At 42.5% G+C, this 15,880-nt stretch overlaps 1 protein-coding gene across 1 annotated transcript; it reads right to left on the bottom strand.

Moving 5' to 3' along the window:
• Positions 1-1,041: 1,041 nt before the first annotated feature.
• On the bottom strand, positions 1,042-15,818 carry Coq6 (coenzyme Q6, monooxygenase). The gene is made up of 12 exons (XM_033766678.1): positions 15,588-15,818; positions 11,233-11,367; positions 10,442-10,500; positions 10,039-10,162; positions 5,525-5,655; positions 4,633-4,740; positions 4,488-4,550; positions 4,204-4,311; positions 2,293-2,495; positions 2,100-2,215; positions 1,669-1,835; positions 1,042-1,109 (listed from the first exon to the last, which is right to left on the bottom strand). The coding sequence occupies exons 1-12, from the start codon at positions 15,751-15,753 to the stop codon at positions 1,080-1,082; spliced, it is 1,410 nt and encodes a 469-aa protein (XP_033622569.1). The 5' UTR covers positions 15,754-15,818; the 3' UTR covers positions 1,042-1,079.
• Positions 15,819-15,880: the final 62 nt, after the last annotated feature.

Raw genomic sequence — 15,880 nt, 5'->3', positions numbered from 1 at the left:
TCAAACTTCTCATTCCTTCAAAAGTTATTCCCAAGAATAGCTTAGCTTGGTTCAAAAGCAGACTGTTTCTTCTTATTTCATCTTCAAAGCAGACTTTTGGGCAAGATGTTCTTTACAGTGTGAAAATGTAACAGCCCTGATGATCTCTGTGGTGAGCTCTTTACAGCAACAGCAACACTGCCCCCTCGCCAGCCACCAGTCTCTGCCAGCAAGCAAGGACAGATTCCGCTGCCCATCAGTGTCCTTTCTGAGCTGATTCCTGAGGTCTTCAAATCTGTGCAATGAAATTATTTTATTACTGAACAAGATTGGTGTCCTGGAGAGGAACCATAAATAAAATTGAAATTTTGTGCTTTGCTGAAGATGCAATAACTAGGATTAATAAGACTTGATTTTTAGCAGGGAGTGGTGGCTCACGCCTATAATCCCAGCACTCGGGAGGCTGAGGCAGGAGGATCGCTGTGAGTTACATAGTGAGTTCCAGGTCAGTCTCAACCACGTAGTGAGACCCTGTCTCGAAAAACAAAAAACAAAAAAACAAAAAAACAAAAAAAATTTGATTTTTTTTTTTCCAGAAAGTCCAGTGCACCAATAACAAAGGTTAAAGTACTTTGTATTTAATCTGCATTCTAATGTTAATTTTGAAACAAATTTCTAATAGAAACATATTAATTAATATTTCTGATCCTTATCTCTATAAAAAACAAATTTACGACCAGCACGTTCTCTTTAGAAAGGACTGTTAACTAATGAAAATGAACTGAGCAACATCTCAGTAAGTTTTGTTTTAGTAATAAAAAGCTCTTTTGAATTGAACAGTAACAGTCTTCCTGTGGAATTTTTTTCCTCACAGCAAAGTCATTTAGGTTCCATAGGAGAAAAAGATAAGAATTCCAAGGTAAAAGATCCCAATGATGAAAGTAACTACTGTATACTTAAAAAGTACCAATAAAAAAAAAAAAAGACAAGAATTCCAATGTAAAGTAAATTTATTAAATTACATTTCAGAAGTATGGGTGATGGTCACAAGGTAGGATGTTCTTTTTTTTTTCATCAACATAATCTTCAGAAGAGAGCACTCATTTGCTGGCAAAGGCCATAATTTGTTCCTGTAGGAAAGGGGAACAGAATGGCACTCACATACTAAGATTGGGAGAGGTGAGGCAGATACTCTTAGGGCTGGGAACACAGTTCATTGGTAGGGTTTGCCAAACATGCACAAGACCCTGGGTTCAATTCCTTGTACCTTTCCCCAAAATGAAAGTAAAAATAGTGAAGTACTTATAATATCCAAAGTGATCAAAGCAAAAGCACTCGCAGAGATATTCTTCCCAAGAGCACTTTTATTTCAGAAAAAAAAAAAAAAAATTAAATGAAGTATTTCAGAGAATCTGTCCAAGCAGCAAAAGGAGGTTAAACTTTAACTTTTTTCTTTTTTTGTTACCAAGGATTGAACTCAGGGCCAGGCAGTGCCACTGAGCTAAGTCCCCAGACATTAAATTTCATCTTAATAAGGCCCTGTGTACCATCCCTTCCATATCAAGTTATTGCTTAGATATGCACTGACAAGCCCAGCACGTACTCTTGCTCAGAACCACTGGAAATGGGAGACAAAATAATGTTACACTGAAGCAAACAATCTTGGAAAAACCACTAGTGGCCTCTTACTTTGAGTGGAGACACAGCGTTAGTGACCTGCAAGCCCCATGTCCTGAGCAGCACAAGAGGAATGGCACTGGTGGAGTACAGCCTTTTCAGCAAGTCAGTAGCAGCCAGGAGAGCAGTGTTGTGACGCTGTCTGTCTGTTTCATAACCTGTGAGGTGGCTCATGGAGCCTGGAGGAAAAAGGGAAGGTTAAATCCTTTCTTCAAAACAAAGGCATCTTCCCCCTCCCTAGCAACCCAGATCTACATCATGTTGACCCCATCTTGCTACTACTGAGGGCCATTATGGGGCTCTGATCTTTAACTTTTTTGTGGGGGAGGTGTACCGGGGATGGAACTCAGGACCTTGTGCTTGCAAGGCAGGCAGCGGCAGCACTGAGCTAAATCCCCAGTCCTGATCTTTAACTCTTGATCTCTGGATGCCTGAATCTTTACCTAAGTCTTTTCCATTGAAGGCTGCAGTACTGAGGTGATGAAGCAGGCTGGAGATATCCCCAAAGCCCATGTTGACACCTTGTCCTGCAAGTGGGTGGACTCTGTGGGCTGCATCCCTGTGAATGAAGCAGCATTCGGGTGTGGCCTCCAGCAGCAGTGAGGAGGGAGCGGCCCTGCTCCATTACTGTCTTACCCAATGAGCGCCACGCGAGGCCGGACGTACTCAGCTGCATGTCCCAGCCCCAGAGGGAAGAGCACTCTGCTTTTGGCATCCACCCTGGCTACACTTGGGGGTAGCTGGCGAGCTGAGACTTTAGTGGGCTTCAGAAGAGCAACAGCATACTGCAGTATGCTGCCAGCAGAGCCGATGAAGTCGGTGTGGTTAGCATCACTCCACTGGGCATCAGCCACAAAACAAACCAGGAAAAATCATCAGCGACTAGCAGGAAACTCAACGAGGAAACCCTTTTATAACAGGCTAAGGGTAATGCTACCAACACGCTCAAGCTGATGTTGACTATGAGTGACAGACCTCTTAAACAAATGCAAAATAGAATTTTCCAGGACTCCTCACAGGTCAAACTGCTCTGAGCTGGCTTCTGCCTACCTCTTGAGCACGTTCTGCCAGTCCCCACCACCAGTAAAAACACATCCGCAGTGTGGCTCATCCAGGACTTTCTGGTTAGAATGTCCACCCTCTCATTCCACCAGGATGATACCTCAGAACACCGCCCCCCAAGCCCTCCACTGTGTTTCCCCCTCTGTGCTGCCACAGCACCCTGTGCATATTTCTGTCACTCTACTTAGGTCATTATTTACACGTCTTTCTCCACACCTGACTACAGGCTTCCTGAAGGCAGGGACTATCTCATCCTTCTCTATCTCTATAGCCTGCTAGACAGAAGGCCTTGTAATTACTACTGAATAAATGTGCTACAAAAGTGTTAGGCTTGTGCCAGGGATACATGCTGAATGACCCAGCGGTAGCATTCATCATTTACCTTGGAAACCACTTCAGTATGTCCACTTCCTTTTATCCTTCCTGCTACTACAGAGCAGTGGTATATAATTCTTTGTTGTGAAGTTCTTAGGCTTGGTTAAAAACAAGCTTCAAGGGCCCGGTTGAATGCAGAATTCAGCTTTGCCGTAACTCTTGGACCTCAGGCAAGTTCCTAATCTTTCTAAATGAGGCTAATACTACTACCTACCTCAAAGGTTAACTATATTAAGTAAATATCAATAAAACTCTAAAGTATAACTGGCACATAGTAAACAATAAATGTTACCAGTTAGTGTTAGTGATGAATTTAGGTAAATGTGAAGTAAAAGCTCCAAAAATACAAGTGTCCATATTATTTACAGGCTATGTCTACTCCAGAATAATTAATAATTTGTTGATAATCTACAGTGTATTAAATATATTCCAAGAATTTTATATAAATTATCTTTTTATTTTAGTTTTTATATTTATTGTATTGTTGTATGGAGATTAAACCCAGGGTAAAAACACTACCACTGAGCTGCTACATTCTCAACCTGTTTCTCTCATTTCAAACATCTTTATTCAGTCCTGAGGAGTTGGTGGTAACTATTTCTATTTTTCAGATTAACAAAATCAATACTGAACCCATGTATGTCTGTCTACAAAGTTTACTCTTAAGCTCTGTGCTAAAAATGTGTTCAGTGCCCCCACACACACTTCCAATGAATCAGGTTTCAAAGGTGTAGGTATTTGGAACCTACTAGAATTGTGCAAAGTGATCAAAGTATACAGCTTCCAAAAAAGTGACGATGGGCTGGGGATTTAGTTCAGTGGCATGGCGCCTGCCTCACAAGCTCAAGGTCATGTGTTCAATCCCCGGTACCAAAAAAAAAAAAGCAATGCTATCCACCACCAGTCACCTGAGTCCATCAGCATAACAGCAGCCCACAACCCTAGATGAGCATTACTGTGTTTCTGTTGTCCATGTCCCTGTGTGCCCTCCTCAGCATAATCCTGATCAAGTTACAAAGGAGCAGAGGCTTGGTTAGTCCTCCTTACTCAAAACCACCTTTCTATACCTACCCCTACAACCTATCATCAGCAGGACCAGGTGATACTCACAAAGGCAGAGTTGATAGCGTCTACAAACTCTTCCTCATCCATCCTGACCAGCTGTGCTGCATGGTCATGGGATGTGGACCAAACCAAGGAACTCAAGGTGTCTGAGAGCTGTGTCAAAAGAAGAATATCAACACTAAGGCTAAAATTCCTCTGAACTTAGGGCCTCTCGAGCACAAAAGAAGACAAAAAGGAGAAACAATGTTAGGCTGGACATGTTCCTTTGAACCCAGAAAAGGGCTGAGAAAACAGACACCTCTGAGCAGACTAGCCAGATGACCTCTTACCGGGAGCAGAGCAATCGGCCCTGAGGGAAGAAATCTCTGCCAGGCTACATTGTTTTCTGTGGCCTGTAACATTGAAGAGAAAGGATTTAATGAAGAATACCTGGAGCCTGTGAGTAAGGTCCCAAGTGGCAGCTCCAGAGCTTACCTCAGACAAATGCAGAGTAGCCACCACAGCAGACTGGTCATAGTTCCAGCTGACATTCTGGATCCCAGCAGCCTGCCGTACTCCTGAGTTGTGACCATCAGCACCAATCTGCATGGAGATGAGAGCCTACTAAGTTTTACAGCCTCTGCGTACATCAAATTGCTCCAGAATTTTCTTTTCCTCCTACTGATTACTCTAGTTCCAACTGTTTGCCAGCCCACAGTTTTGAAATTTTTCATCAGGCCTGTCTCACAGCCCTGGACTACAATATGCACCTTTTGCCTCCACTGATGGAGCCAAAGCAGACATCTGGCTCAAGAAATGCCAGCCAGGGTCAGGGTTTTAGCTCAGTGGTTCCGCCAATGGCCTCACAAGTACAAGGTCGAGTTCAATCCCCAGTACCAAAAAAAAAAAAAAAAAAAAAAGTGTATATATCTCAGTTATGTTAAATCTGAGCTAGATGCTCTTGAGATTTAAACCAGAGAGGAACATCTTGGTACAGGCAGGCCATGGAGCCAAATGGTCCTGACGTGAGGTTGGGAAGGGCTGCCACACAAAGGCAAAGGCAATGAGCAAAGAGAAAAAAATGAGAGCTTCCAGGAGATGAATAACAATGGGATCCTGAGGAAAAGAACAGCTTCAATTACTGACACTGGTTCTGTGCCTGTGAGGCCCAGCTATCCTATCATTTTGTGACCTAAGATGGCCATGAAATTGCTTCCTGCACAGGACTTAAGACCCCCTCAATCTCAGCTGGCCCAAAGGACAACTGGGCATTTATAACCAAAAGCCTTGCCTGAAGTCAATACAGCTTAGACTGGCTTACAGAGTCCCTAGAGTAGAGGACAGGGTGTACACATGCAAGACCCCTGGCAAAATAAGAATCAACTACCAACAGTGTGGTCTGGAGGGTGCTGCCATCACCTAGGGTAATATGGACCCAAGGGCTGGAGTCTGCCATGGAAAATGGGCCAGGCCAGGAATAGCCAACAGCTTTGCTCCTGTACAAAACCGTCACTCGATCTGGAGAGACCAAAAGAGAAAGAAAACAAAAGATTAAAAAGGAAGGCCACGAGGCCAAGGGAAAAGCCAAAACCAAACCTAAGGTGAAGTGCCAGAACAGCAATTTCTTGTCATTCACTGCCACACAAGGAAAGAAGATCTAAAAAGGAAGTTAAGTAAAGCAACTCAATCAGTGATACTTTCTGAGAGCTGATGAATAGCAGAAGCCACGGACAGGACTCAGTGTCACAGCAAAAAACTCAAACTCTCAGGTGGATCCTCAGCCTGGAGCATTCTAGTTTCACTCTACACTTACATGCACCCACACACACTTACAGAGCAGACAGCGTGGACACACCACCGGCCCCACACATTCGGTACTGCAATATTCTCCCCACTGGTAACTGTTTCATTTTTCTAATTAAAAAGTAATATGCTCTATATGATCATGGGTAGTAAGATAATAAGATGGGAGAAATAAGTTCTGAAGTACACAGCAGAGAAGGCTGACTGCAGATGCTAACAGTGTACTGTATATTTCCAAAAAGCTTGAAAAGAGGGTTTTAAAATCTTTGTTTTTGTGGTACTGGGGATAGAACCTAGGGCTCTTGTGCCTACTAGGCATATGCTCTGCCACTGAGATGCACCCCAGCCTGAAAAGATTTATTTCAGTTTAGTTTAGTTTTTATTTTTATTTTTATTTTGGGTACCAGGGATCAAACCTAGGTCCTTGTGCTTGCGAGGCAGGCAGCGGAACCACTGAGCTAAATCCCTGGCCCAAGATTTTTAAAAATAGTAATGGAGACTGAACCCAGAACCTTCTCATTTAGATACAGCCCACCTTTTTTCTATTTTTTATTTTGAGACAGGGTCTTGGTAAGTTAAGCTGCCTCCAACTTGTGATCCTCCTACCTCAGCTTCCCTTAGTGCTGGAATTCCAGGCCTGTGCCACCATGCCCAGCAAGAGAATGAGTGATCTTAGGAAAAAAAAAAAAAAAGATAAATGCTGGAAAAGAAAGATATGCTTACTCAGATTTGAACATTATATAATGTATGCATGTATTAAAATATCACAACACCCTCATATTTATAATTTTTATATATCAATTAAAAGTCTCCCTTTTAAAAAATTATGCCCTCCAAAACATCAGGTTGTATACAGTAACTATCTATAGCCTTTGTCATTCAGTAAGGTGTTTACTTGGGAGGCTGAGGCAGGAGGATAGCCATGAGTTTGAGGCCAGCCTGGGTTACATAGTGAGTTCAAGGCCAACCTGAACTGAGAACTTGTCTCAAAAAAAAAAAAAAAAAAAAAAAATGAGGTGGGGAGATTAAATAATAAGCTCACTCTAAATGTCTTTAGAACAAAGAACAGTGAAAAGAGAAATAAAATTGCTCTTAGTCATTCTAGTGTTGGTATAGCACTCCAGTGTCCTAGGCCTGACTATGCCTGCCTACACCTACACAAACACAAGTGGGGTCACATGACACAAAATGTCTCTCATCAATGTATTAGAAACTTCCAGGTGACTAAATATTAGAGCAGTTTTTTTTTCTTTTGTAGTAGGGATCAAACTCAGGACCTCATGCTTTGCCAGGCAAGTGCTTTGTACTACTTATTTAATTATACACACACACATATATTTTTGTACCAGGGATTGAACTCTGAACCCTGTGCTTGTGAGGCAGGTGGCAAGAACCACTGAGCTAAAGCCTCAGCCCAATTATATTTTTTAATTTTTGCAGCACTGGGGATTAAGCCCTGGGCCTTCCTTGCATATGCCATGCAAGCATTCTGCCACTGAGCTGTAGCCCTGGCCCTAAATTATTTTTAAAAGCTAGACTGTGGCACACTACTGTACATAAATTCTACTCCATATGAAAAAGCATTTAAACTATTTCTAATTTTTGTCTTCCTAGAATTCTATCATTCATATACTCAAAAAATAAAAAAGATAGCTTGGTATGGTGGCACATATTTATCATCCCAGCACTTTGGGATGCTAATGCAGGTGGGTCCTACGTTCAACCCTGGCCTGGACAAGTAAATAATTTAGCAAGATCCTTTCTCAAAATAAAAAAATAAAAGGGCCGGGGATGTAGCTCAGTGAAAGCTGTGGGTTCAACCCCTACTACTGCCAAAAAACAAAACAAAAAAAGACAACCCATGCCAGGTATGGTGGCACACGCTTGTAATCCCAGCACTTGGGAGGCTGAGGCAGGAGGATCACTGTGAGTTCGAGACCAGCTTGGGCTACATAGTGAGTTCCAGGTCAGTCTCCACTACCAAGTGAGACCCTGTCTTAACAAACAAACAAACAAACAAAAAGACAACCCAATTTTAAAATGTGCAAAAGAAGGGCTGAGAATCTTGGCTCAGTGGTGGAGGTACTTGCCTAACATCAGGAGGCTTTGGGTTAGATCCCAACATGCACACACATGTACATGCCACACACACAGAGCAAGACTCTGAACAGACATTTCTCCAAAGATACACATGTGGCCAATAAGCACATGAAGACACCTAACAGCATCATTATCCATTAGGGAAATACAATCAAAACAAGATGCCACTTCACTCTCACCAAGATGGCTGTAATTTCTCAAAGGGGTGGGGTCTGGCTCAGTGGTAGAAGGCTTGCCTAGCATGCACAAAGCCCTGGACTAGATCCCTGACACTACAAAAACAAATCAAAACAAAATGTTCTCCAATCACAAGAAAAGTAAACTACAGAGGTGAACATTATTTAGCTGCACATGGTGGCTCATGCCAATAATCCAAGCTAATGGAGAAGCAGAGACAAGGGGACTGCATTATTCCAGGCCAGCCTGGTCAACCAACAAGACCTATCTCAAAACTTTAAAAGGGGAGCCAGGCCTGGTGGCACATGCCTGTGATCCAGCACTCGGGAGGCTGAGGCAGGAGGATCACTGTGAGTTCAAGACCAGCCTGAGCTACACAGTAAGTTCCAGGTCAGTCTCAACTACATAGTGAGACCCTGTCTCAAAAAACAAAAGAACAAACAAAAACTTTAAAGCGGGGATGGGAGGTATAGGGAGGCTGGGGTGTAGCTTAGTGGTAGAGTGCTTGCCTAGCATGTACAAGGTCCTGGGTTCAATTCCCAGCAACACACACACGCACACACTTACTTATAATAATAAAAGAATAGTTATTGGCAAAGATATAGAGAAACTGGATGTCTTAAATTGGTGGCAAAGAAAAATGGTACAGCCTCTAGAAAGCAGTTTGCCAGCTCCTGAGAAGACTAGACCTAGAACTGTATGACCTAGCAACACTACCTCCAAGTACAAGTATCTACCCAGGAGAAATGGAAACATATGTGCACACAAAAACTTGTATATGAAATATTCTCAGCACTATTTGCAATTGCTAAAAAAAGTAGAAACAATCCAAATGTTTCTTAAAATTTGGTATATTCATACAATGGAACACTGTTCAGCAATAAAGAAGGATGACGTACCGATACATGCTACAATGTAGAGAAATCTCAAAAATATGCTCAGTGTGGGATGTGTGACTTGAATTAATACAAATTATATAATTCCTTTGGTATGAATTGTCCAACATTGGCAAATCTAGAAAGACAAGCCAGGCCTGATGGCACATGACTGTAATCCCAGCACTCAGGAAGTTGAGATCTCAAATTCAAGACCAGCCTGAACTATATAGTAAAACCCTGTCTCTAAAAACAACTAGAAGTGGCTGCAGACTCTGAGTGGGACTGAGGAATGACTATAAAGGGGTATGAGGTTTTTCAGGTGAAGGAAATGTTCTAAAATGATATTGGGGTAATGGTTGCACATCTGCATAAATACACTAAAAGTCACTGAATTATACACTTAAATGGGTCAGTTTTATGATATGTAAATTGGACATGAATAACGCTATTAAAAAGAGACAGGCATGTTGGCACTCTGGGAGGCTAAAGCAGAATCACATGTTCAAGCTCAGCCTGGGCAACTTAGCAAGACCCTGTCTCAAAAAATGGGAGAGGGTGGCAGGCTGTGGATGTAGCTAAATGTTAAGGCCCTGAGTTCAATCCCCAGAAGAAAGAAAGGGAGAGGGAATGAGAAGAGGAAGAAAAGAGAATACAAAAGAGAGAAAAAGAGTAAAGAAAGGAAGGGGAGGGGAGGGGAGGGAAAATGAAGGAGACAGGAAAGGGTAAAAAAGGGGGAGGGAAGGGAAGAAGACAGCAAGCTACCTAGCTGTTAAAAAAGAAAAAAACAAAACAAAACAAAACAAAAAAAAACCCGGAGATAACTGTCAGAGGATTTCTTTATAGCAGACACTCAGCATCTGTAAAAGCAATCTTCTCTTTCAGGAAGTCCTAAGGACTTCACTTCCCGGGGAGTAAACAGAAGAGGAAAGCGATGGTGACGCACCAGACACAGCCTCCAGCTGCTTAGTGAGTGCATGCATGATGACATCATTCTCCACTATGTAGCCCATGTCATCTAAATTATCCTTATCGAACATTATCAAGGCCTCTGAGCAGCCGTCCCACACCTGGAAACACAAAGGGAAAGTTGCATTAAAGCCAAGTAAAAGGAAATATGACTCTAATCAGAAACCAAGAACTGCTTTCCCAAGTGACAGAAGTATAAGGTCACCAACTGTCAGAGTGAAGTGAGAAGGTTCTCAAAGTCTGTGCCCCCACTTCATGAGACTGCAAGTGAATTTTGATTCCTCCCACATTCACAGAAAACCTAGAGAACGCAGATTCCAGTATCTTAACACAAGACAGAACAACACATCTCGCCAGAGTGTACAAGGTAAACGAGGCACCTGCATCCGCCGGAAGGCTCTGTATCTCATGTTGCAGATGTGATCCCAGGCACCAAAACCTACAAAAGAAAGGGACTGTAGACGGGAAACAGCTCATAGTCACTTCGCCCCGCTTCTGACTCTCCAGCCTGGAGTAAGAGGTGGTTTTCTGTGCTCTCCTATGACAGAAAAAACTTTCTCTGTTTCATCCTATTTGGTGCTAGGAGCTAAGCTATTCTATGCCCTAGTCCCCTACTATTGTGCAGAATAGGAAAAAGGCCCCAAAAGTCAAATCATGTTCTAAGAAGGGAAACAAAAAGCAAACCAAACCCACATTGACCTTTTCATTATCTTAAGAACCTGACTTCCGCAGCTGGCCTTCTAGTTAGAGATTGAATATCAAAAGACAAATATGCGATGTCAAGTAGTAGGTGTTACAAAAAAAATGAAGCAGTATGAGGCTAGAAAGTGGTGGAAGAATTTAATAGGCAGGCTGGTGTCACAAAGGACAGGAGGAACATCGGGCAGAGACCCAAAGATAACCTGCTAAGTAAGTGGCTCTGCGTGAACACATTCATCTACACCCTAAAAGTATGTAACATGTGGGCTCCCTCACCCACCTGAGTGCCAGCTCTGGGAATGGAGAGCAAATGTTCATAATTAGTTCACAGACTCAGTTCCACATAACAAGGTATACAGGACGCGCCCACACATCTTGAAGGTGCTTCCCCAGAGCAGGAGCTGATTCATTAACATTAGCTCCACAAAGCCCAGGAAAAAGGATGCTGGGCCTTGGCAGGATCCATACTCACTGCTGAGCAGGGTTGCAGAGCTGGGAGAAATGGAGCTGACTCTGTTGCTGTAAGTTTCTGGCAATTTCTCCAGTACTTTCTTTGGACCTGCTTCTAGCAACAGGATTTTCTTTTCATGAAAGTGAATATCATGTCCTAAAAAAAAAAGAGAGAGAGAGATTTTATGCAGTCATAGAAAAATCAAGAATGTAATTGCACAATAATAATGTGCTGGACATTTAAAAAAACTGGAAAAGCTTTGAAAGTTTTCAACATGAAGAAACAATAAATGTTCAAAGAGATAAATATGTTTAACCTGATTTAAATATACACTCTTTACATGCATTAAAACATTACATGGTATACCTTTAATATGTACAATTTTGTTTCAATTCAAAAATAAATTTTAAAAAGCCAGATGTAGTGGCGGACACCTGTAACCCCAGCATTCAAGAGGCTGAGGCAGGAGGATTGCTGCACTCCAAACCAACCTGGGCTGCATAGTGAATTAAAGGTCAGTCTGAACTACATAGTGAGAACCTGTCTCAAAAAAATAAATAGCTGGGGATTTAGCTCAGCAGCACAACACCTGCCTGGCAAGCGTGAGGTCCTAAGTTTGATCCCTGGTACCAAACTAATAATAAAATTTATTTTTATTTATTTTTTAGTTTTTTTGAAACAGGATCTCACTATGTAGTTCAGACTGACCTGGAACTCACTATGTAGCCCAGGCTGGTCTCAAACTCACTGCAATCCTCCTGCCTCAGCCTCAGGAGTGCTGGGATTACAGGCGTGTGCCACCACGCCCAGCTTAAAATAAATTTTAAAAAACTGAAAAAATATGATTAACTTCTTAGGCCTTAGAATACAAATTTCTCATTGGGCACATAATGTAAATACTACTCACGCAGAACCCTAAGCAATAACATGTTGCACCACTTCATCCCAGGACATGCCTCACTCACCACTATAAGGCTTCCTAACAAACTGCTATGCGCTACGCACCATGCACCACGTGATTTAGGAATAAATAACAAATAGCAAATACAGTGTTCAAACAACAAAAAAAAAGAAGAATTTAATCTTAGTTCCTTAGGGGCCTGAGGCAGGAGAATCACAAGTTCAAGGCCAACTCGGGAATTTAGCATGACCTTGTCTCAAAATAAAATTTCTTTGCTCATGGTTATTATTTCCATCCACAAATGTTGCAGATCTATAAAGTAGATACAGTAAGGCTTTTAGGTGTGACAGGCAGGGAAAACCAACAAAAAAAAGGTTTCTGAACACATTATAAAATATACACAGGTGGAATTTAGCTCAGAGGTGCCACACCTACCTCGAAAGCACAAGGTCCTGAGTTTGATCCCTAGACCCGGAAATTTATTCTATTCCATGTAACATTTCAGAAAAGTTACTTAAGGTGCCTGTAGTCCCAACTACTCAAGAGGCTGAGGCAGACAGATCTCTGTACCTAAGAATTTGATGCTAGCCTGGACAACACAATGAGATCCCATGTTAGGAAGGAAGGGAGGGAGGGAAAAGAGAAGAGAAGCCTTTTAAGAATGTTTTTAAAAACACTAGGCAAACTCTACAGGACCATTCCTGAACTCAAATAATGTGAGAGGGAAATAAAGATGTTTCAAACCTCAACATAAACTAGTGTGAGCCTAAGGAACCAAAGAAGACACAGCAGACTTTCAGGGAAATACTGGTTTAAAGGCCTACTAGAAATTTTTTAGTTTTAAAGCAACTGTCTAAAATAAAAAGACGTTGAACTAAAAACTAAGCTTACTCAGCATACAAACTATTGACAAAGAGCATTCATTAGGCTCTGTGCTTTGATGATCAAGGCTGACAACCCAAGCAGCTGTTTGTCCAAAAACCATGCCTGCCCATGGACACAGGGATAAGACCAGTGTGAGGACTGGGGTGCAGCCCATCACACACTTCAGTCCCAGTGCTGCACAGGAAAAAGCAGAGGTTTGTCCCCTGGATAAATTTCATGAAAGATTTCCAAATCATTTGGAGTTTCCGCCTTTTTTTTGCTGGAATTCAAATTCAGGGTTTTGCACATGCTAAGCAAGCATTCCACCTACCACTGAGCTGCATCCTCAGCCCCACCTTTACATTTTAACATTTAGGTTTTTGTGGTTGTTTATTTTTGGTACCAGGGATCGAACTCGGAACCCAGTGTCTGCAAGGCAGGCAGCAGCACCACCGAGCTAAATCCCCAGCCCAACATTTAGTTTTTAATGAGGGTTTTTATTTAATTTTTACTAGTGTATATTAACAGTACATAACCAACATGTTCATCGTGGAGTTTCGGAACCTGTACGTATAGCATCTATTCTTCTTTACTTCCCCTTCTGTCCCTCCCTTCTCTTTCTCCCCCTAGATTCCCAGGCTGTGGAGCAGCTTATATTAAAATGTAAATGGGCTGGGGATTTAGCCCAGTGGTTCCAGTGCCTGCCTTGCAAGTGCAAGGATCTGAATTCGATCCCTGGTATCAAAAAAAAAAAAAAAAGGAAAGGCAGAGTCCTTACCTCACAGAATACACAAAATTTATGTAAATTAGGTAGACCATAGACTTGTAAGAGCTTAAACTATATAACTTTTACAAAAAGCCAAGGGAGTAAATCTTTGGGTAAATCTTAGTTATAATAACAAATACATAAGTGATAAAAGATAAATTTCATCAAAGTTTAAAATGGGACTGCCATAAAAAAATGGGGTTGCCAGGCATGTTGGCCCATGCCTGGATCCTAGAACTCAGGAGGCTGAGGCAGGGGGATCACCACGAGTTCAAGGCCAGCCTGGGCTACATAGTTCAAAGAACAAACAAACAAAAAAATTAAAATGGGGCTGATGGTGTACAGCTCAGTGCTAGGGTGCTTGCCTAGCATGTGGTAGGTTCTAGATTCTATCCCCAGGACTGGAGAAACAAGTATTTTAGGGTTGGGGATGTTGCTCAGTGGTGGAGTGCTTTCCTAGCATGCAAGAAGCCCTGAGCTCAATCCTTAGTATGCTCCCCTAATTTTTTTAAATGTTTGTGCTTCATCCAGGCATGGTAGTGCACACCTGTAAACCAGCATTCTGGGAGGCTGAGGCAGGAGAAATGAAAGTTTGTGGCCAGTCTGGGCAACTTGGCAACTAAACAAAACCCTATCTCAAAATTTAAAAGGCTGAGAATGCAGCTCAGTGTGACAGCTTTGGGTTCCACTCCTAGTACAAAAGGCTGAGACTGCAGCTCAGTGTGACAGCGTTGGGTTCCACTCCTAGTACGAAAGAAAGGAAAAGTAGTAATAAAAGTTTGTGTATCAAGGAACACTATCAAGGGAAAAAAGGAATATTTTCTATAAAAAAAACGAATATATTTGATAAGGGACTTGTGCCTAGAATATATAAAAGAACTCTTACAATTCAATGCTAGAAAGTAGCCCAAATCAAAACCAAGGGTCAGGCTGGGGTGTAGTTCTGTAGTAGAATATGCACAGAAGTCCTGCATTCCATGCCTAGAATTACAAAATCAAGGGAGCTGGTGGTCTAAATAGGTATTTCACCAAAGAAGACACACCCATGGCCAATAAGCATAAGAATGTTCAACATCATTAGTCATTAGACTACAAACCAAAACCACTTAGCACCTAACGGATGCCTATTAAAAAAAAAAAAAATGCTTTCCATGATCTGGAGAAATTGGTACCCTCATACATCGGTGAAAACACAGAATGGTGGGAAACTTTGGCAATTCTTCAAAACGTTAAACAGAATTACCATATGGCCCAGCAATTCCACTGGTAGGAAGATAGGCCTCAAGATAACAAGAACATGTACCCAAAATGTTCACAGTAGTGATCTGATACGAGGCTCATAATAGGCTAAAAGTGGAAACCACTCAAATGTCTGTCAATTGATAAACAATGGGGAGCGACTGCTGAAGGGTTTCAAGTTTCCTTTTAGAATAAGGAAAATGTACTAAAACTTTAATTGTGGAGATGGCTGCACAACTCTGCGAATATCTTGAAAAACATTAAATTGTCCACTTTAAATAGGTGAAATGTATAGTATGTGAATTATATCTCGATAAAGCTGTTTTGAAAAGACTGTGTAGCCCAGCGAGAACACCTGATGCCTTCCAAACACAGAACTGAAAAGGTGTTTCTCTTCCACGCTTGCTGGACTCTTTCAGGCCCGGCTCGACACTAACCCTACCGATTTTGAAGCAGCAAACGCAAGTCCGAGGACCCTGAGGCTCCTCTAGGACAGGAAATGGACCACTACATCCGGGCCGCTCAGTCTTTGGACAAACAGCGCCACGGCTCTGACGATCCCCATTGCCTCGTTCCTTGCCACTGTCGGCCTGGAGAAGCGCTTACCCAAGGCACAGGCCATGGCAGCGCCCACCATGCCTCCTCCTGATACCACCACATCGTACATGGTGTCTGCCGAGGCGCCGAACCACCTCCGGCAGGACACCAGCGGGATTCTGCGGGCAGCTGCAGACAGAGGACCGCAGCGACTCACAGTTAGCCGGGTCGCCATGACGGTGACCTGCGCCGTAGTACTGGGCCACCCGCCAGTCGCGCATTGGATAGTGCTTCCGGAGCAGAGTCTTCCAATCGCGCGACGCCTAAACCAGGTCCCCAAAACCGGAACTAAAACGCGCGAA

Source organism: Fukomys damarensis, unplaced genomic scaffold (genome assembly GCF_012274545.1).
Source record: "Fukomys damarensis isolate Sample0158 unplaced genomic scaffold, DMR_v1.0_HiC HiC_scaffold_21, whole genome shotgun sequence".
Classification (NCBI taxonomy): domain Eukaryota; kingdom Metazoa; phylum Chordata; class Mammalia; order Rodentia; family Bathyergidae; genus Fukomys; species Fukomys damarensis.
The sequence above is the reverse complement of the archived record's forward strand: the minus strand, read 5'-3'. Positions and strand labels throughout refer to the sequence as shown.